Source organism: Saimiri boliviensis, chromosome 8, assembly GCF_048565385.1.
Source record: "Saimiri boliviensis isolate mSaiBol1 chromosome 8, mSaiBol1.pri, whole genome shotgun sequence".
Classification (NCBI taxonomy): Eukaryota; Metazoa; Chordata; class Mammalia; order Primates; family Cebidae; genus Saimiri; species Saimiri boliviensis.
In genome coordinates this window covers 68,691,740-68,714,897 of record NC_133456.1, presented here as the reverse complement: position 1 = coordinate 68,714,897, position 23,158 = coordinate 68,691,740, and the positions used below count along the sequence as shown (strand labels likewise).

The window sequence follows — 23,158 nt, the reverse complement described above, 5'->3', positions numbered from 1 at the left end:
ACCGAGCTGAGAAGAGGACTGAGGGGAGGTTACTAAAGTTTGGTCACTGGAGCTCTGTCGGATCTGGCCTGTGCGCTACTAATTTGCAGCCTAAAACTTACCCTAAGGTAGCTGAAGCTCATTTGGCCACAGAACTCTGTCCCTAGAACAGTCTTTTGGGAGATACTCCTGCATTTCATTGGCCTCCCAACCCTCCAGAGAAGCCCGCAAAGTAAATTCCCTTGTCTAAGCCTCATCTTCCTCCCCCTCTGCAGTCCTCTGGCCTAAAGCAGTAAAAGATGTTCCAGTCACTGTGGCTGTGTCATGCAGTACTCCAACACTGGTGGCTCAAAACAGCAATATTTGTGGTGCCCAAAACTCTGTAATTTGGGTAGAGCTCAGAGAGGACGGTTCCTCTTGGTTCCACAGGGTCTCAGAGTGGCTTGAAGGCTGCAGTCATCTGAAGGCACACTCACTCACAAACGAATTCATGCATGGATCATGCCTGGCCTTACTCGAAACATCGCTGAGGTTGATGGCTGGAACTCCTCCACGTGGCCTTTCTTTGAGGCTTGGGCTTCCTGGCAGGTGGTAGCTAGATTCCAAGGGTAAGTGTCCTCAGAAGAGGCAGGCAGAAACAGTACTACCTGATAGGACCTAGCCTCCAAAGGCTCGCCAGGGTATTCCACTTGTGTTCTGTTCACAAGGCAGGCATCCAGCGGCAGGTCAGTAGACCACCTCTCAGTGGAGCGGGCAAGGTGCTGCGGAGACGGGAGACCAGAAAACCTGCTGCAGCCGTGTGGGGAAGACGCGATGTGCTGTCAAAGAACAGAATGAAATATTATCATTTCTGGTTCTGTCATTTACCAGAAACCAAAATAGAACACCACAAAATAGAAATCAAAATAGACTACAGAAACAGTGTGAGACTGAGCCTCTAGCTTCGTCTCCTTTTGCATCTTACTGTTCACCCTGCCCTGAATGACAGCTTCCACTCTGTTGATTTTCTCGGCCCGCTGAGCTTCCTGACGGCAGCGTCCACACCTCCGTGTGTTGGCTCTGGCTTGTTTAGTCTCCTAAATATTCTCGTAATGCAAAGCCCAGTGACAAACACGCAGTGTGGGTTTAGTGAACGTGTCTCCTACCTTGTTCTTTAAAATGAGCAGAGAGCTTCTCGGTGAGTTTTCAGGAGTTTTAAACACATCTAAAGCAAAAGAAACCCGTTCAGGGACTGCTGTCTTTTTTCATCACGTGACCTGTTACTGTATGGAGCGTGGCCAAGGTTTGAACCGAGGACCTCTGCCCAGCTCCTCACACGCCACCTCCTCATGCCCGTGGTAAAGGAGCTCTGGTGACCTGCCCCTCCTTGCCTGCTATAAAAAGCAGCCACTGAGAAGCTAGCCCCGCAGAACCTCGTGCCTGATGCACAGAAAGCTTCCTCGTAGTCCATGGCACGTTAGCAGGCAGACGTTCTTTTGTGAAGGCAAGTGCCACAGGAGCCAGAACGCAGATGGAATCATGTGAAATTCCAGTTCTGCAAAGACATTTGTTTGCTAATGAATAAGCTAAAAACCTTTCAAAGGTGACTCCTTCCTACTTAGACAACATACTTTGCTCTTTGTTCTTTAATATTCCATTTCTGTTTGCCCCCTTGTCGGGGAAGGAGGAAGAGAAAGGAAATAACAGAAAACGATCTCAGATTTCCTGTTAGAAATGGCTCCTGACTTCCCTCTGCCAAACTGCACTTCATGTCATTTATTTCCAGCCTCCTGTGCCCCTTCCTCCGCTCCCCGTCCTTTCCGGTCTTTCCTCCTCACATTTCTGCAGCTACCCTGCTGGCACCTTGCTTGGCGAGCCCCTCAGGCTATTTGCCCAGGTGCCTGCCAGCAACTGCAGTGATGACTGCCTCCATTGAAACAAGGAAGAAGCATGTCTACCCCAGAGGCAACCAGAAAAATCTGTGTTAAATGCTAGTACCAATATGTTTGTTTTGCAGTACTTCTGACCCACGCAAGTCACAGTTGATGAGATTGCATTCCCTCTATACCTGGGAAGTATTATTTTTCGTTTCTAAGCAATAAAATTAAATTAACGCCGATCCCTTTGCTCTTAGATGTTGCAGGTTCTAAGCACTCCACAGGCATGGTTTCACTTAACCCTTTCAGGCACTCTTAAGAGAAGTTTTACAATTTACAGATGAGGAAACTGAGTTAAAGAGGGGAACTAAGTTGCACGAGGTCACATGACAAGGAGCCTAGCTAGAATTCCAGCCTGTTCTACCTGAGGCCAAAACCCATCTGTTTTCCTTCCTACACTGTTTTGTTTTGTTTTGTTTTGTTTTGTTTTAATTTAAATCTTATTTTTACAGCATGCCCTCACCAATACTGAGACCTGTACTGTTTAGATTGAGAAAGGGGAATGCATGACAGATCTATGTTTATCTCAGAGATTTGACTACTTTGGGGCCTTCCTGTTTGGCTCAGTAAATCAATTCATTAATAACATTGCAACCAGAGACACTCGAAGTTACTAGAGACCAAAGAATTGTTTAGGTGGAATCTCCTTCCGACCTGTGAATCGTCTTTCCAGCCCTCCTCGCATGGGTCGTTCCATCCCTGCAGACTTCTAATGCCGGGGAGCCCATTCCGTTTTCAGGCAGTTTTGTCTTGCATTTGATAGAAATTCGTCCCCCCAGACCTGCCATTCATGCATCCTAGTTCTGCTGTCTGCAAACCAAGCGAGGCCGGCTCGCTCAGCTCTCGCCATCCCCCGTGACTGTGTCAGCAGGTGAGATGCTCCTTTGCCTGTTCTTCGTCAGGAGGGTTACGCCTGCCCAAGGTCCCTCACGCCTGAAGAGACTCCAGTATGTCAGTGAGACTCACTACACGGGACACCAGCACAGCACTAAGAGCTCAAACTAATTCTGACTGGTTGAAATTCTACCCCATTCTCTGTGAGAACACTGCTCATCTGTGAGGCAGCTCCAGGTGGAATATGTTCCTGGGGCAGCCATGTAAGATCTTTGGCTAGTGCTGAGCTCTTAGTCAACCGGGATGTGGTGAGCAGAAACAGTTCCCACTGGCCCGCCGGGACTGCTGGACCCCAGGGCAGGGAAGCCCCACACCGATATGCACATAATTTCCCTTTAGCACAATCATGTTGTGGCAAGTTTTTTTTGTTGTTGTTGTTTTTTGTTGTTGTTGTTGTTTTTTTTTTGAGACGGAGTTTCGCTCTTGTTACCCAGGCTGGAGTGCAATGGCCCGATCTCGGCTCACCACAACCTCCGCCTCCTGGGTTCAAGCAATTCTCCTGCCTCAGCCTCCTGAGTAGCTGGGATTACAGGCACGCGCCACAATGCCCAGCTAATTTTTTGTATTTTTAGTAGAGACAGGGTTTCACCATGTTGACCAGGATGGTGTCGATCTCCCGACCTCGTGATCCACCCGCCTCAGCCTCCCAAAGTGCTGGGATTACAGGCTTGAGCCACCGCGCCCGGCATGGCAAGTTTTTAATCTAGACTTACATAGTGGTGCTCATTCCTTGCCGTGTAAACGAAGTACTGCTTCTTGCTTCTGTATGTGCAGACCTGGTTGGTGTGGTTTGGTTTTCTCAAGTTTTGATCCAGTGACAGTTAATCAATGGAAGTCTAGTAGGCAAAAAGAATTCCAGACACCTCCCAGGCAGAATTGGCTCATAATCTCACATTGATTCGTTCTTTTGTAGCACAAACCCAAGATCTTTCTGACATTTACGTTTGACCACAAAATCAAAAGTAGCTCTATGTTAACTAGATGAGTGAATAAACTGGTGAATTGGAATTGATAATATGTTGCCATCCCGTAAACTTTCCTGTTCTAAAATAAATTGCTTCTTTTCTTATCTTTATATTTTAATTTAATTAATGTTTAATTAATATTGCCCTGGTTCTTATTAAAAAAAACTTTTTTTTCCAGTTTTACAATCAAAAAAGTGAAGGAAATTAATGTCCAGTGTACTTTCGGGAAACATTTTAAAGTATAATTTTTAGAGATTAGTAAATAGACTAAAAGCCCCCTTCAAAAATAAAAAATGTGATTCTGTGCTGAGATCCTTCTTCTGCCTTATTCTGATCTGAGTCAGTCCATGTAGAGAACCCTAAGCTGCTGTCTAAGGAACGCAATCTTTTCACTTTACAAAAGAGGAAAAATAACTTACAGTTGAGTTAAAACAACTTGCTCAACTTCTAGCATATATCTTCTTTCAAACCACTAACACAGAGTATCAGTGATGAAGGAATTCAGAGGCAAAGGATTGCTCTAGTGCAGGAATGTTGAAGAAGACCTCATGGGGGAACTGAAATTGAAAAGAAGTAAGCATTTTTTAAGCCAAATCTTACTTTTCCACCAAAATAACTCATGCTAGCAATAGAAAATTTGGGAAATGGTAAAAAGTACAAGAAAAAGGGACAGGTACCCCATAAAAGGGGCGGGTACCCCATAAAAGCAGTTCTACAGTGGCTTCCCTGCAGTCTCCCCCACCCCTCGGACCATTATTGCGATTGGTTTTCTATTATTGTGGTTATACTACTTAGCAAGAAACATTATAACTCAAGGACTATCAATATTTTAATAAACTGCTCATAAACACCATTTTAATTTGCTACATACAATCCGTTATAGATGCTTCACCATAGTTTTCTTAACCTTGATCCTATTTTTGAATAATTAGATGGAAGGGAAAGATTTAAATGAAGAGAAGGAAAGTGTCTCAAAGAATAATATGTTTTCATGGCAGGTTAAAACACCAGACTATTCACAGCATTTTTATTTGAGCTTTGCAGTTGTGGGTGATTTTTGTTTTATTCTCTGTATTTTTCTCAATGCTTTGAAAACACAATGCAAGAACGCCGAGAGTTTTTAGCGTCTACCATGTCCTTTATGCCACAGATGCATTTTCTCATTTAGTTGTCGTAACAACTAACCAAAATTGCTATCATATCTTCATTTTAAAGATACGGAAAATGAGACTTAGAAATACTAAGATGGCCGGGCGCGGTGGCTCACGCCTGTAATCCCAGCACTTTGGGAGGCCGAGGCGGGTGGATCACAAGGTCAAGAGATCGAGACCATTTTGGTCAACAAGGTGAAACCCCGTCTCTACTAAAAAAAAAAAATACAAAACTTAGCTGGGCATGGGGGTGCGTGCCTGTAGTCTCAGCTACTCGGGAGGCTGAGGCAGGAGAATTGCTTGAACCCAGGAGGCGGAGGCTGCGGTGAGCCGAGATCGCGCCATTGCACTCCAGCCTGGCTAACGAGCAAAACTCCGTCTCAAAAAAAAAAAAAGGAATATTAAGATATCTACAAAAGGGCAATGACGGAACAAGAATTTGACCCCAAGCCCGTCCAAGGGGAGAGTCGCTGTCCTCATCCACCGTGCTGCATGTCCTAGTGCGTTTACGAGTACCTACGATATTTTATCATCAGAGGGCTATTCTTAGAAATGGTTATGGAGGGCAAGTAATAGCTTATTTCTGATGTAAGCAGATAGCTTGTTGCACGGAGTATGAACAGCAATCCACCAAAATCCCGGGAGGGCTAAGAAAATCATCAGTAAATGAAATCCCCTCAGTTATGTTTAATATCTTTAGAACTGAAATGTTTCAGGTTTCTCTAAAATTCATTTAAAATCCTGGAGGGAAAGCAGCGTTCATTGTAGCTATGTGAATGAAGTCCGGATTCTGCAGCTGGATGAAAACTGATTATGCTAAAGGTAGTCTCTGTAATTAAATGAAAGCTGTGCTGTGGACTTTGATTAGTCAGCAGTAACTCATTTTAAGTGGTAACAGTGAGTTCTGGTGTATCTCATTAAGTGAGAGCCCAGCAGCTCCACCTCAGCTGAGGTGGTCTGTTTTCCCCAGCAGCTTTATTTATATGTATCTACTGCTCTGATTTCAAGCTGCAGGAAAGGTAATGCATCCTTTGGTAACTCAGATGTACACATCATTAAATCCTTCTCATTCTTTCATGCAGAAGACTGGTAATATGCTTTAAATTCCAAGGACTCTCACTAGATGAACGGATTTGCCTTGGAAAGTATGTGCAGTCATCGGCATCTCACGTCACCCAGTGGGAGTCTGGGGAAGTCAGCAAACAGTATAAAAATTCACTTGGTAGACTTGGCTTCCTTTCTACTGCAGGCAGGTTAAACCTGCATCTTTGAAAAGCTATTTCAAAAATGAATCCCCGCAAATTTTTTCCAAACTCGTTAGTATCTAATAATTCAGGTTTCAAGGTATTTAAAAAAAGGAAAGATATTTTTGTTGTGTTGTGTTTAACCTTATTGTTTAATTATAAAAGCAAAGCATGCTCATAGAAAATTCAGAAAGCAGGAAAAGTTTGAAGAGGGAGGAAAAACATCCCCCATTATTTCTTCAATTCAAAGACACATTTCTATTAATATGGTGGCATATTTCTTCCTAGTCTTTTATCTAGCCATTGCTGTTGTATATTTGAGATCATCTAGCCTTTGCTGTTGTATATTTGGGATCATCTAGCTTTTGCTGTTGTATATTTGAGATAATTCTGTTTGTACAGTGTGGTATTCTACTAGAAAAAGCCTTAGAAAAGAAATTTTGAATTTTATTTTTGAGCTGAACCCGGATACCTAGTAGCTGTTCCGTGTCCTCCCAGCATCATGGGCATCGGCTGTCAAGATGCCTGCCGCCTTGTTGAGAGGAGGCGTTTGCCAAAGGGGCAGAGTCCGTTTCTGTGGGAGGAATGGGAATTCTGGACATAATAAAGCAGGAGCAAGACCTACTATTTATTTAGTAGGCTGGGATAATCGTATTGAGCTGGTTCTTAGTCCATGAACATTTATATCTAAAAGAAATAAGGTTATCATTACCACTCAGAGCCACTCAGAAGAAGGGCTCTCACTGCAGAACAACACCGCCCAGGCAGACCAGAATGGTTCACAGGGGAAGGCCGACCTCAAGTCAGTATGAGGGTGTGTCAGCAAGTCACAGACCTTCACACAACAGAAACGGAGGTGTGCAATTTGTAAAGAGTATGAATTTCAGTCCCAGATTCAGGTGTTCTAGAAATGCTCATTGTTTTCTTTAAGAAAATTAAGCGATTTCCAAGTGTCTCTGTTACCAGGCTGGCAGGGAACTTTGTCTAGGGCATGAAATATGGAAGGCTTATATAGTGTCAGAAAACAAAGACTAAGTCTCCCCACACCCCCTGCCATCTGTCATGGTGACCACTAACAGTCATCCAAGTCCAAAGTGGTTCCTTGAATTTCGCCCTGTTTCCTGGCCATGTGGAACAGGGCTTCAAGTGTGCCCGATCTGTCACACCCTCGGGCATCCTCTCTGATATCAGGCTGGTTTGCCTGGGAAATAGCTAAAACTGAACACCAGCCTCCCACTCCTCAGAACCTTCACCCTCCTTCTCTTTCCCTAACCTGGAAAATCTCTCTCTCTCTCTCTCTCTGAGATGGAGTCTCCCTCTGTCACCCAGGCTATAATGCAGTGGCACGATCTCAGCTCACTGTAACCTCATCCTCCTGCATTCAAGTGATTCTCCTGCCTCAGCCTCCTGAGTAGCTGGGCCTACAGGCGCCCACCACCACGCCCGACTAATTTTTGTATTTTTAGTAGACATGGGGTTTCACCATGTTAGCCAGGATGGTCTTGATCTCCTGACCTTGTGATCCACTCACCTCAGCCTCCCAGAGTGCTGGGATCACAGGCGTGAGCCACTGCTCCCAGGCCCTGTATCTCTTAAATTCTTTAAGATGCTTGCTGCTTCCTCCTGCCCCTTGGGCCACCTAAAGTACGCTTTTCAGGCTTGATAAAATAGAGGCCCACCAGGGACAGCTCTTGCAGCAAAAATCTTCTTCAGTCTAGGAATGCACACCTCCCTGGAAGAAAAGAACAAATGGCCTGATTTCTCTTACAGAAGATGTGTGGCAAACAACAAGGAAACAAGGACATGAAGTAGTGTTTTTCAAAAACTCATCCTGCCACATAAGTCCCTGAAGAGGGGCCAGGCACGGGGGCTCACACCTGTAATCCCAGCACTTTGAGAGGCCGAGGTGGGAGGTCATGAGGTCAGGAGATCAAGACCATCCTGGCCGACATGGTGAAACCTCGTCTCTATTAAAAATACAAAAAAATTAGCCCGGCGTGGTGGTGGACCCCTGTAATCCCAGCTACTCGGGAGGCTGAGGCAGGAGAACTGCTTGAACCCGGGAGGTGGAGGTTGCAGTGAGCTGAGATCACACCACTGCACTGCAGCCTGGGTGACAGAGGGAGACTCCATCTCAAAAAAAAAAAAAAAAAAAAAAAAAAAGTCCTTGGAGAGGATCAGTCGGGTTCACACCAGGGTCCCTCATTCTTCAGCACCCGTGGACCTAGCTTGCCGTAAGCTGACAAATGTGGGTCTGGAAGGCAGATGGGATTCAGATCCCGCGCGTCCCAGCTTCGGGACCGTGGCCCTCCAGGCTCGGTGTTCTGCCAGCACAGTGCTTGACACGCAGTAGGATCAACTCCTGTTTCGTTCCTTTGTCCATTCCTGGCTGTCTTCCCAGGTCACTGCTCGGCCAGGCCCAAAGCGGTCACGTTAATTCCTCACACGCTAGGAGCAATTCTAGGAGAGACTGCTCTTCCTAAAATGTGGCCTAGTGCCCACACGTGGAACTGTGTGTAAGTAGTGGGCTTTCAGCTGAATTTGGCATTTGTGATCCTGGTCTTTCTGATGGCAGTTATTTTCCTGCTGGAGAAAGCCACAGCTAATCCACCCCAATGCCCTGGCCCATGAGCACACTCCAGAAGCTCTCCAGCTATGCCGATCAACTGGATGTCACCATTTTATTCCTCCTGAGAAGCATCTTTCATCTATTAGGAAAACAAACAGCTGACGTGGCATGTTCTTAAATCAATCTCTGTTCATTTTTCCTGTCTCCCAGTCAGATACCGAGTTTTGGGATAAGATGCAAGCGGAATGGGAAGAAATGGCTCGGAGGAACTGGATATCTGAGAACCAGGAAGCTCAGAACCAAGTAACCATCTCGGCTAGTGAGAAGGTAACCAGTGCTGCTTCTTTACATGCCAACTAGTTTTCTCTAGCTTTTGGAATCATATTTTATAGATTTAGTCAATAGATATTTTGTGAAAAACACAGGAATTAAAAAGACAATTGAATGTCGCTGTGACCTAGAAGAAATTCTGATAGAATGAGACAATGTAATTATCCAGTGCCTGAAGGAAGCCAAGTTAGAATGAAATGCTCTTATTGATATCAGCATTCAGACAGACAGTGTGGCAGCCGACCAGAGCCTGCCTCCCGCTGGCTAGAGAGTTCCCGAACTAGCTGACATGAGGGTGGCTAGGAGCAAGAACTGGGCTACTCACATCATGCTCTGACAGCCAGGCATGTGAGACCTGTCGATACGCCAACAACAGAAGTGATACCTGTGACATGGGAGTGGAGTGGAGACTGGACCGTATTTCACAGGTGGTCATTAAACAGCACACGGGAGTGGAGTGGAGACTGGGCCATATTTCACAGGTGGTCATTACACAGTGCACGGGAGTGGAGTAGAGACTGGGCCGTATTTCACAGGTGGTCATTTCACAGCGCACGGGAGTGGAGTGGAGACTGGTCTGTATTTCACAGGTGGTCACTATACAGTGCATGGGAGTGGAGTGGAGACTGGGCCGTATTTCACAGGTGGTCATTACACAGCACACGGGAGTGGAGTGGAGACTGGGCCGTATTTCACAGGTGGTCATTACACAGCGCACGGGAGTGGAGTGGAGACTGGGCCGTATTTCACAGGTGGTCATTTCACAGCGCACGGGAGTGGAGTGGAGACTGGGCCGTATTTCACAGGTGGTCATTACACAGCGCACGGGAGTGGAGTGGAGACTGGGCCGTATTTCACAGGTGGTCATTACACAGCGCACGGGAGTGGAGTGGAGACTGGGCCGTATTTCACAGGTGGTCATTACACAGCGCACGGGAGTGGAGTGGAGACTGGGCCGTATTTCACAGGTGGTCATTACACAGTGCATGGGAGTGGAGTGGAGACTGGTCTGCATTTCGCAGGTGGTCACTATACAGTGCATGGGAGTGGAGTGGAGACTGGGCCGTATTTCACAGGTGGTCATTACACAGCACACGGGAGTGGAGTGGAGACTGGGCCGTATTTCACAGGTGGTCATTACACAGCGCACGGGAGTGGAGTGGAGACTGGGCCGTATTTCACAGGTGGTCATTTCACAGCGCACGGGAGTGGAGTGGAGACTGGGCCGTATTTCACAGGTGGTCATTACACAGCGCATGGGAGTGGAGTGGAGACTGGGCCGTATTTCACAGGTGGTCATTACACAGCGCACGGGAGTGGAGTGGAGACTGGGCCGTATTTCACAGGTGGTCATTACACAGCGCACGGGAGTGGAGTGGAGACTGGGCCGTATTTCACAGGTGGTCATTTCACAGCGCACGGGAGTGGAGTGGAGACTGGGCCGTATTTCACAGGTGGTCATTACACAGCGCACGGGAGTGGAGTGGAGACTGGGCCGTATTTCACAGGTGGTCATTACACAGTGCATGGGAGTGGAGTGGAGACTGGTCTGTATTTCGCAGGTGGTCACTATACAGTGCATGGGAGTGGAGTGGAGACTGGGCCGTATTTCACAGGTGGTCATTATACAGCTAGCAAACAAATGCCGTGGAGAAGACTCTCTCCCAACGAGGTCAAGTCCCCAGAACATTCCTTAGAGATACTCCCCGATAGGACCCCAGCAAATACATAAGGACAGTGAACAACCAGCCAAACCACTCCTGAAGTCCCAGCTGCTCTAGCATTTATGTGTTTAAAAAGCACTTCATGGGGTTGGGGCGAACACTGAGGATTAGGTATAAATAACTTGAAGAAAGATGTGGAATTTTCTTACCTAGAGAAAGTATGTATCATAATACCCAAGATATAGAGGATACCTAGGTGTCCATCAGCAGACGAATGGATAAAAGCAATGTGAACCGGAACAACAGAGTGAGACCCTGTCTCTATCGAAAAAAATAAACAAGAAAGGGAAAAGGAAAAAACTTAACTGGGCATAGTGGCACATACCTGTAGTCCTCAGCTACTCAGGAGGCTGAGGCGGGAGGAACACTTCAACCCCAGGAGGTCAAGGCTGCAGTGAGCTGAGAATGAGATCCTGTCTATAAAAAAAAGAAAGAAAGAAAAAGAAAAGGAAAAGGAAACATGGTACATATACACAATAGTGTCATATTCAGCCACGGAAAAGAACGGCACCCTGTCATTTATAACAACGCAGATGGAACTGGAGGTCATCACTTGAAGTAAAATAAGCTAGGCACAGAAAGACAGACTTCACCTGTTCTCACCTGTCTGTGGCAACTAACATGAAACAGTTGAACTCATGGAGATAGAGGGTAATGATGGTTACCAGAGGCTGGGAGAGGTAATAGGCAAGGGTTGGGGAGGGAGCTGGGGATGGTTAATGATAAAACATGTCTAAAGAGTCAGTGCTTTTAAAATATAGTTACATAGAATGAATAAAATATAGTATTTTATAGCACAATGGGGTGACCGCAGTCAACAATAGCTTATTGTACATTTCTAAATAACTAAAAGAGTGTAACTGGCTTGTTCATAACACATAAAGAGGATAGACGCTTGAGGCAATGACATCCCATTTACACTGACGTGACTGTTACGCATATCACATATGTGCAGGCCTGTGTGCCTGTATCAAAATATCTCATGTACCCCATAAATACATATACCCACGAGGTACCCACAAAAATCAAAATAAATTTAGAAAAAGAAAAACTGTATTTAGATAAGGATGTATTATTATTTTGTGGTGGAGGACATCTCAGTAAGACTCAGTTCTGGGCAACTTTTATGATATTTTGCTTATACAACAAATATCTATTGAGCATTTACTCTTACACTAAGTATGGGGGGTGTGATGGTGAATAGTCTCTGATTTTAGTCGATCTGCAATCTACAGAGCCATTAAAATGTCTCTCTCCTCCAAATACTCTGTTCCTCAATAGGCCAAGTAATCTCATAAAATTAGAACAACCATCTCATTAAAAGTAACTCTTTTCTACAAGGAAACCAAGCTAAGTGCGAACACAGGACATTGATTCAGATCATCAGTCTCTGGGCTGTCATTCGTGCTCCTGAGGTCTGTGGCACTTATGAACCCCGTAACCACACTAACTCCACATAAGCCCTCAGACCTTGTGGCTGATCGTGGATTTTGTCTTTCTCAGCACCTACAGAGCCCAAAGGCCTCCACTGGATCTGCTTTTAAACCTTAGTGACATCATCAACACACTAGCTTATTTGTATCTATCAAATTTAAAGGATTTTATGATGACCTATGCAAGTAAAACTGCAACAAATAACATCTCTTAGATACTTCAGATGAGAGTTTAAGGGGGACACATTTTTTCAAAAACAATTTAGCTACATATATCCAGGGCTTAAAAACAGCTCATAACCTTAACCTAATAAATCCCTCTGGGAGTCTACCCTAAGGTAATAAGTAAGTTCAGACAAAGATTTGTGCATCAGGCTTTCACCGTTGTTTTATTTATGATAACAAAAAATTTTAAATGACCTCAATGTTTATCAATAGGGAATTGAGTAAATAAATATATCTATCCATAGGAATAATTTTAATAACATAGAGAAATGATCACAATATAAATCTAAGTGAGGCCTAAGCTGTAAGACTGTGTATGTAATATGTGCCTATTTGTTTAATTCATATACTCATAGAAAATACCAGACAATTATTTGTACATTCTGTATTCTTTAAATTTTTGAAGTTATAAAACCTTTAACTTTAAAACATGCATTCTCAACAGGGGCAATACAGCCCCCCACAGGCAAAAGCTGGTCCAGGGTGGGCCGGGCGCGGTGGCTCAAGCCTGTAATCCCAGCACTTTGGGAGGCCGAGGCGGGTAGATCACGAGGTCAAGAGATCGAGACCATCCTGGTCAACATGGTGAAACCCCGTCTCTACTAAAAATACAAAACATTAGCTGGGCATGGTGGCACGTGCCTGTAATCCCAGCTACTCAGGAGGCTGAGGCAGGAGAATTGCTTGAACCCAGGAGGCAGAGGTTGCGGTGAGCCGAGATCGCGCCATTGCACTCCAGCCTGGGTAACAAGAGCGAAACTCCATCTCAAAAAAAAAAAAAAAGCTGGTCCAGGGTGAAGGCAAAATTCCCTCAGCTATGGCAGTGGCTTGTACCTCCCCAGAGGGCCACGGGAGGTACACAGATCCAGCACGTGGGGCTCGTGTTTCGGGGGTGGGTGGGAGCACTCGGCGAAAACGTGAGGAGTCAGTGCTTTGAAATCATGAGGGAGAATTGTTAACACAAAAAGAACAAGAAATATCAGAAGAAAGCAAACTCAAACATACTAGCAGTGGTCATATCTAGGTTGTGGCATTGTATACCTGTCATTCTTTTTGTATCTTGTGATATTATTTGGTTTTATCTAAACTTTATACAATGAAAATGTGCTACATTCATAATAAGGAAAAGCAGAAATTTAAAATGTTCAATTTAAAAATCAAAATAAATATTTAATTTTTTTAATTATACTTTAAGTTCTGGGGTCCCTGTGCAGAATGTGCAGGTTTGTTACATAGGTATACACGTGCTGCACCCATCAACCCATCTTCTACATTAGGTATTTCTCCTAATGCTGTCCCTCCCCTAGCCCCCCCATCCCCCTACTGGCCCCAGTGTGTGATGTTCCCCTCCCTGTGTCCACGTGTTCTCATTGTTCAACTCCCACTAATGAGTGAGAACATGCGGTATTTGGCTTTCTGTTCTTCTGTTACTTTGCTGAGAATGATGTTTCCAGCTTCATCCATGTCCCTGCAAAGGACATGAACTCATCCTTTATTATGGCTGCATCGTATTCCTTGGTATGTGTGTGCCACATTTTCTTTATCCAGTCTATCTTTGATGGGCATTTGGGTTGGTTCCAAGTCTTTGCTATTGTGAACACTGCTGCTATAAACATATGTGTGCATGTGTATTTATAGTAGAATGATTTATAATCCTTTGGGTGTATACCCAGTAATGGGATTGCTGGGTCAAATGGAATTTCTATTTCTAGGTCCTTGAGGAATTGCCACACCGTCTTCCACAATGGTGGAACTAGTTTGCACTCCCACCAACAGTGTAAAAGCGTTCCTATTTCTCCACATCCTCTCCAGCATCCGTTGTTTCCTGACTTTTTAATTTACATTCTTCCTGGATGTAACAATGAAAAGAGAAATCAATGGCTTGTGCACTGGTCTGTCTCTGTGTTGCAGGGATATTACTTTCACACTGAAAACCCCTTCAAGGACTGGCCTGGAGCATTTGAAGAAGGTTTAAAAAGGCTGAAGGAAGGGGACCTGCCGGTCACCATCCTGTTCATGGAAGCAGCAATTCTTCAGGACCCTGGCGATGCAGAGGTACCTTTCTCCCTTCATTCTGCCAGACTCAGGAAGGGTGTGTGCCAGCAAGGGGCAGAAAACGCTGAACTCTGCCTTTCCATCAAGTAAAGCTTCCCAGAGGAGTTAATCTAGCTTAGCCTACTGGTTTGAAAGTTACCAATAGGTACCTGTTTTCTAACCTACTTTCTAATCGGCAGTGTCAATAGTGCCTATAAATAAAGGTTGGGGACAGGCAACAAAAAATCAAGATCACCAACCTGGAGGCTCATCAGCAGTTTCCTTTTTTTGTGACAGAATCTTGCTCTGTCACCCAGGCTGGGGTGCAGTGGCGCTATCTCAGCTCACTGCAACCTCTACCTGCCAGGTTCAAGCGGTGCTCCTGCCTCAGCCTCCCAAGTAGCTGGGGTTACAGGCACCCACCACCATGCCCAGCTAATTTTTGTATTTTTAGTAGAGATGGGGTTTCACCATGTTGATCAGACTGGTCTCGAACTATTGACCTCAGGGATCCACTGGCCTCGGGCCTCCCAAAGTGCTGGGATTACAGGCGTGAGCCACTGCGCCTGGCAGTTGTTTTCAAGGGACAGTGTATCGTGATGTCTGGTTCTTATGTCACACTGTACATCACCCTTGGTTCACTCACCCCACATTTATTAAACACATGCCATGTCCCAAAAATTATGCCGGGTCCTGGCTCAAAATACTGAAACGCTGGGAGAAGTTATGAGTTGGAAAAACATGTTTACGGTCTATCTGGGAAGACAAGTGGCAACATGGGTGTCGTGTGATCAATGCGGGGTCCACGTGAGCACACGGTGCTGGGAGACTAAAACATCAGCCTGTCTGCACAGTGAAGCCAGCGTGGGGTGGGACTGGAAGGCAGGAGAGGAGTCCCGTTTTCATGTCCAGAGAATGCTGCGTGGGGAGGCAGACGGGCGTGACGCATCGTGTGAAGTGGAAGAGGGGAGGGAGAATGGCAGAGAGATAGGCAAGGATTTGACGTTCATCTGAAGGCTGTGGGAAAGCACTGGGGCCTGTACTCAGGAAAGGTGTACCAGCGGATTGCGTGTTAGAAAAACCCCTTTCTCAGAGATGAGAAGAGCCATGAGACAGACTGGGAGGGCAGCAGGAAGCTCTGCCGCCCGCGTCCATTGGGTTTCGCAAACCTGCAAAGGCCCATCCTAAGATAGCGGGAGTGTGATGCTTTCTTCTTTCGTTTGTAATTTTCGGGAATCATCATGTAAGAATGTTTCCAAGGGAATCTGCAGAAATTGTAGGCACAGGTGTGTATGTTGGTGCTGAGAACACAACGTAGACTAGTGGTTAAGCACCCAGGCCATGCTACCCCAGCTGCATAGCTTCCGATCCCTGTTCTCCCTGTTAGCAGTGGGACCCAGGGCAAGTCATTTAAACACTCTAAGCCTCAGTTTCCTCATCTGTAACGTGGAAATCCTAATTGTAACTGTCTCACTATGTGTTGCGAGGATGAAATTAGTTCACACAAAGAAAGTGCTCAGCTCAGTGCCTGGCACATCAACATTCGCCTTCATCGTTATCATTGGCTGTACTTGATATAGGAAGAATGAGTAAACTGGTCACTAGTTAAATCTTGTAATATCTTGTTGGTCAAAAGGTTTACAGTGAAATGGGATCGAATTGAAAGCTGAAATTCTGAACCAAAATATTAGAATCTTTAAAACATAGGCTGAGCGTGGTGGCTCACGCCTATAATCCTAGCACTTTGGGAGGCCAAGGCAGGGGGGTTACTTCAGGCCAGGAGTTCAAGACCAACCTGGCCAACATGGAAGGACCCTGTGTCTACTAAAAATACAAAACAAAATTCGCTGGGTGGATGGCTTGTGCCTGTAATCCCAGCTACTCAGGAGGCTGAGGTGGGAGAATTGCTTGAACCTGGGAGGCGGAGGTTGCAGTGAGCCCAGATCATGCCACGGCACTACAGTCTGAGTGACAGAGCAAGACTCTGTCTCAAAAATAAAATAAAGATATATGCTCATTGTAGAAGAGGAAATTATTACACTAATATGAAACTATAGGCCACCCCCCAAAAATAATAATGCCATCTTACATTTGTAACTGCTAAGTGTTTTACAAGGTGTTTTCAAATATGCGATATTATTTGACATAAGGGCCCTAGAAGATTCTCTCAATGACGTATTATGATCTCAGATTCATAAATGAGAAAATGAGAGCCTATGGTAACTAATGAACCCCAGACAAGGACCCAGGGCTTCTGAATCTATGGGGACCTTCAAGCTGAGATAATAATACTGCACACAGTGAGAATGACACCATGGCCACTGTCTAGAAAAATGCCCCCAGAGAAAGGCAATTTCATCAAGCTTTTCTTAAGAAGCATTCTAAGATACATGGAAGGTGAAGTCAAAATAGAGGTTGCTCTATGTACGTTTAAGAGATTTTAAAGAATAAAGGATATTTGGAGGGGGGCATAATCAGTATTTTTATGAGTTTATAAAATATATCCAATAATAACCCATAAGGGGAAAAGCCAAAACCATTCAAATGACACTTTAAGATAACTGCTTTCCTAGAGGTTTGTTTTAAAATGGTATTATGGGAGTGTGTAAAAATGTTTAGGGAGCGTATAACTCTGCCAGCCTTGGGAGGCAGAGTTACACACTCCCCAAACGTTTTTAAATCCCTACAACCCTAATATATCTCCACCCTCAGCAAAGCTGAGGACAGTGTGTATAATAAGAGACTTTTGCTTGTGAGTATTACTCTTAGAAAAGTATGACAGTTACTGTTCTTATGATCATATAAAGAAAATTTGCTATATTAAAAACTTTAATTCTAGATGTAAAAACATAAGCTATCTGCTTGAAGATGTTCTTCAAATTATTTACAGTAGCAAATGATTTCCACCAACTTAGAGCAATAAGGAAATTGTTGGGTAAATAATCAAATGTCCGTTCAACAAAATCCAAATTAAAAATTATGAGGATTTTGAAACATGAAAAGGGGCTTAAGGGACAATGAAATGTGTAAATGTAGACTATAAAATTATGTCTACCTTATGGTTGTGTTTATGTGTGTTTTGTGTGTTTCAACAGTGATTACATTAGAGGAATGAACACATCGTAGATTTTGTTTTGTTTTGCTTTTCCTAGTTCCTGAATCTCCTGTGAATTTTTCTAGTAACTGTTTGACTTTCATTCACACAAGCAAAGTTCATATTGTACATCTTGAGATTCCTTATTGTAAACTTTATTTAGCTACATTTCTGGGCTATTTTTCCACCCCTTTTTCTCATAATTGTAGAATTTTATATATTTATCTTTGGGTTTTAAAATACCTAATATAATGAAATCTCAGAAATGCAGAGGCTTCCGTCACACTGGGTTATAGGAAAGGATTAACACTGAATGGGTTTTGAACTAACGACGGAGGATTTTGACCCAGACGTCACAAGAGAGTCTGAATGAAGAAATGCATGCGACATTTCCCCCTTTTATGCAGATCTCACATCTGAGACAGGTTGCTCTGCACAGGGGACCCATCCCAGGTAAACAAACCAACCGAAGCCCGTTGGTAATCCTGCTTCACCTTGCGGTATTAACGTCCGTTGTCTTTCCCAGGCGTGGCAGTTCCTCGGGATAACCCAGGCAGAGAATGAAAACGAGCAAGCAGCTATTGTCGCCCTCCAGAGGTAAGTGAAGCTAAGTGCACAATCAGGGGCCTGCTGGATGCTTGTTAATGGACTTGCTGTTTCAGATGTGTCTTTTGATCTTTACTGCAGTACAATATAAAGAATTTAGCCAAGACACGTGCTGAGACGCCGCATATGACTCACACGTCGCCCTGAAAAACAGCTTGTAGTGAAACAACGTTCCTAACCATGTCTTGCTATCTACAAATCAGTGGACAGTGACTGGGACCAGAGAAAGACCGTGTTAAGCCCAGTCATAAAGCAGACCCATTGAATAGTTTCTTTTAACTTTTTAGACTTCTGAAACATCTGAAAATATTCTTCAAAAAAAACAGAAGTGGAATACTGACTAATGGTCTGCATGACGTTGGGAAAGGAAGGATGGGAAGAGAGGGTGTGTGTAATATTACACCCTACTTGATTAGAGTCCTATTTAAACCCTGGAAAAGTAGCCTCTACCAAACAGACTTCCCCTTTCCCTACCTTTTCTTGTAAGTACCTTTAATATAGTGCTATAGGAAGAGAATATATGTGTGTAGACATACATATATATGTATACATACACACATATACCATCTGTTATATGTATATGTTTATATGGATGGTCATATATAATGTATGTGTACAACTCCTATAGCTTTGGAATCTTAGATTGTAAGAATTCTAGACTCTTGAAATTCTAGGGCTTTACAGTCTTGGAAACCTAGATTTCAAGATTCTGTTGGTATCTGATGAGGTAATGCCTAGCGTATGGCCCTGCCTTCAGAGCCTTTTCCTACAGATGAGAGAATTGGGGGTCAGGAAGGTCAAGGTAGATCCCCTGGTTCTTACCCCTGTATACACACACACATTAGAATCATTTAGAGGGGAAAATGATGCCCGAGCACAGCCCAGAGATTATCATTTAATTGATCAGGGCTGGGAACCAGGCAGCAATCATTGTCAAACCTCACCAGGTGTTCGTGATGTGCATCCAGTCTTAGGAACCTCTCTACCCAGCGCGGCTAAGTTTCTGGGAGATTAGGCTCACCACAGAGCGGCATTAGGTACTGCCTAGGGCTTGCTACTCAAAGTCTTATCCAGAGACCGCATCTTCACCTGAGAACTTGTCAAACCACCCCAGCAGGCCTGCTGCATCAGAATGCAGATTTTATGAGAGCCCCAGGTGGTTTGCATGCCCTTCAATTTGGAAATCCCCTGCTAAAGTCCAATGGAATCGAATGGGGGGGGGAGTAGCTTTGCCACTGTCTCCTGTAAACCCACATTGGCAGTTCTGACCCCACAAGGATTCCTCTCTCCTTTGCAAAACACTGCACAGTCTTTCATCTCTAGATGTCTACATTCAAGTCAGTTCTCTTTTATATTTATATATTAAATGTATAAATATATAAGTACCTTTAATGTTTGTGTGTACATATATACACACATCCCATATGTTATATGTTTGTATGTATCTATTTATACATTATGTATTTAATGTATAAATATACACATTTATACACTTAATATACAAATATAAAAGAGAACGTTTATATATTATATGTATAAATGTATACCTTTAATATATTGATAGTAAAGGCCAGGTGTAGTGGCTCACACCTGTAATCCCAGTACTTTGGGAGGCCGAGGTGGGTGGATCACTTGAGTTCAGGAGCTCAAGATCAGCCTAGCCAACACGGTGAAACCCTGTCTCTACTAAAAATACAAAATTAGCTGGGTGTGGTGGGCATCTGTAATCCCAGCTATTCAGGAGGCTGAGGCAGGAGAATCACTTGAGGCCAGGAAGCAGAGTTTGCATTGAGCCGAGAGAGATCACACCACTGCATTCCAGCTTCAGGGACAGAGTGAGATTCCATTTTTTTAAAAAAAGAGAGAGCAGCATTAAAATAATGATATCCCCTACTTCTCATTAGATCTTATTAGTTTAACCACTAATAAATCATGTACATGGATAAGCCACATAGTTTTAAAGCCGCTTATTAAAATTACCAAACCTCGCAGTCATTAGGGTAAGTTTTAACTGTCTTAAAAATATGCTGAGGTCTCTGTTTTTAGGTGGATAAATATGGTGCTTTCCAAGGACTTGACGTAACAAGCTTAACAATGCTTTTGCAGTATTTAGTTAATAAAGACCCCACATTTTCTAAAGAACTGTTAGAAGTAAAAAAAAAAAAAATCTGAAATTGGCTTCCTTTTTTTTCAGGTGCTTAGAATTACAGCCCAACAACTTAAAAGCACTGATGGCACTGGCCGTGAGTCATACCAACACTGGCCATCAGCAGGATGCCTGTGAAGCTTTGAAGAATTGGATTAAGCAAAATCCCAAGTACAAGTACCTTGTGAAGAGCAAGAAGGGATCCCCAGGCCTCACCCGCAGGATGTCTAAGTCCCCAGTTGATAGGTATCCTTCCCGTTACATTCCAGCTGGCAGTAAACACCCATAGATACAATGAATCACCTAACAGGTAACTAATGAGCCTCACGTCCCTGACACCACCCACTCCAGAATGGTTTGCAGGAGGGAATTCTGCTTGAGGAGCATCGCTCATTAGAAAGACTGACACTTAGACAGGGCCAACCTCCTTCAGGCACATGGCGTACATTGCGGGCACACACAGGCATTTATCTGAGTGCCACATTTTAGAGTCAAATGCTTTGGACACATAATTCACCCAAGGTAAAGTATAAGAAATGCTAATGCTCCAAGTTTTCTCAAGCCTGAGAATTAGGAATGGGAAAAATGAAAGTCTGGTCTTCTAGAAAGTTTGTTTTCTGCCAACAATAAATCCTTAGGTCAAATTCTTGCTCACTGAGGCCCTGGGAAACTTAGCTGTGGGGTTTCCACATTGGCGCTCACAGTGAGCAGAACTCTCCTCGGGAAGACCTTACTCGGCAGTCTGTATCTGTGTTCAACAACCCACGTCATGAAAATCAGCCATATTGTAAAACACTCAGCATTAATAATCCTCTTATTAAGTTATTTTAAGGAAAGTTTTCCAGTCTGTAATGAAGAGATTTCTTGAAATAGAGTCAAGAGATTTAACAGTAAATCATTTCTGTTCTGACTGTTGGGATTACAAATCTAATTGGTTTTTTCTCTCGTAGCTCTGTTCTGGAAGGAGTGAAGGAATTATATCTGGAAGCTGCCCATCAAAATGGAGATATGATCGACCCAGACCTACAGACAGGGCTCGGGGTCCTGTTCCACCTGAGTGGAGAATTTAATAGAGCAATAGATGCATTTAACGCTGCCTTAACTGTCCGGCCGGAGGTAAGACGGCAGGCGCACCTAGAAACCAGTGTTCTCCTTAACCAGTGTTCACGGCCGGCAGTCCTTCTACCTCCCGTGGTTCCAAGTGATGGGTACTAACGATGTGCTACGTGGCTGTTAATACTGAAATACCTAAAATAGAGACATGGATGACATGACAGCCTCCAGTGCTGGCTGTTTGTTAATGAGTGAAAGTCACTGGACAAAACTGTCCGTGAAGATTTTGTAGCAATTCCCCTGGCCACGGTCTCCACCATGAGCACTGAGTCCATGTCTAGCCGTCTTCCTTTCTCTGCAGAGAAGTCTGGGAGGGCTCTGCCGCTGTGGCTCGCACTGGGTTGTGAGAAAGCTCTGATTTTGTCATCAGGACTATTCACTATGGAACCGTCTCGGGGCGACCTTGGCCAACGGAGACCGCAGCGAGGAAGCCGTGGAGGCCTACACCCGCGCGCTGGAGATCCAGCCGGGCTTCATCCGGTCCAGATACAACCTGGGGATCAGCTGCATCAACCTGGGCGCCTACAGGTGAGGTGTGGCCGCGGGCCTCAGGCTGGTTACCCAGAGGGTGTTTCCGAGCAGAAACGCCTGCCTTGGTCCGGGTATTCCTCCTCCTCCTCCTCCTGCTGGTGAGGGTGGACGTGGAGCCTGCGGCTCCCAAGGCCTGGGTCAGCAGGAGCCCTGAGCTGCTCCGGGTCTCAGTCTTTAGAGAGCGGCCGTCTGCTCAGCGTCTGGGGAGACGAGGACTCCCAGTCCCTGGCCCCTGAGATCTGGATTCATCGGCCTGGGTTAGGACAAGTTATCAGGGTTTTCAGCAGCCTCCAGGGCAACTTTCGAGAAAAACTTCCAGCCAATCTTTCACTTTCCGCCTCAGGAAATAAGAGCCTTGGGGGTGTGGCTTAGGGGCGCCCAGCAAAATGATTTCAGAAAGTCCCAGAACCAGTGTCTAGCGAAGCAAAACCAAGAATCCAGGTTTTCTGAACTAATATTCCAACAGAGTTAGCTGGGAGGAAGGGAAAACACAGAACTGGTTCATCGTTTAAAACGCCCCTCACCCTCATCCCACACCCTGAGCTCTGTGCCCCGCCTTTTCCCCGTGACCAGGGACTACAAACGACCTTTATTTCTTTCAGATAATGAAAGAATGGGTCATCTTTTTTCTTCTTTCTTTCCCATTTTTTCTATTTTCTAAACAAACAGGTTTGACTTTCATAATCGGAAAAGGAACTAAATATTCGTTTTGAACCCCATGAAAAATGTAAAAGCCTTTCTCATTCTCTGAAAGAGCCAGGCTTTAATAATTAGGCCAGCCGGGGTTAACATCACAGCCCTGGCCAGTTTTGTGACTCTGAGTATATAATTTTTAGCCTCAATTTCTTCACTTGTTAAAAAGAGAGGCCAAGCGCAGTGGGCCCAGCCCTTTGGGAGACCGAGGCGGGCGGATCACCTGAGGCTGGGAGTTCAAGCCCAGAAGAGTTACTGCTTCTGAACTACACTGATGCATTTTGCCACTGGCAAACATTGAGGGCCTAGGGAACAGGTGTTGCCCTATACGAACAAACTCTTACAAAGAGCCTGAGTCACTGGATTACATTGGGAGGATGTTCTCAGATCAAAACCACAAAGAGCTGAATGGCTCCTTATCAAGTGGCTTATTTTGTGGACACTGTGAAATGTGCCACTGCAGAGGCTCTGTGCGTCGCTGTGCAGAAGCCTGGCGCTGTGTGCCACCCGC

The 23,158-nt window shown here is 44.7% G+C and overlaps 1 protein-coding gene across 14 annotated transcripts in view; it reads left to right on the top strand.

The window, feature by feature from the left end:
- PEX5L (peroxisomal biogenesis factor 5 like) overlaps nt 1-23,158 on the top strand; it is a 231,435-nt gene that overhangs the window by 200,046 nt on the left and 8,231 nt on the right. For all 14 annotated transcript variants that reach the window (XM_039478913.2, XM_074404587.1, XM_039478912.2 and 11 more), the window contains 6 exons: nt 8,929-9,045; nt 14,342-14,485; nt 18,085-18,155; nt 20,359-20,556; nt 21,261-21,426; nt 21,794-21,951. In XM_039478913.2, coding sequence (XP_039334847.1) covers nt 8,929-9,045; nt 14,342-14,485; nt 18,085-18,155; nt 20,359-20,556; nt 21,261-21,426; nt 21,794-21,951 — 854 coding nt within the window. The remainder of the gene's footprint in view (nt 1-8,928; nt 9,046-14,341; nt 14,486-18,084; nt 18,156-20,358; nt 20,557-21,260; nt 21,427-21,793; nt 21,952-23,158) is intronic.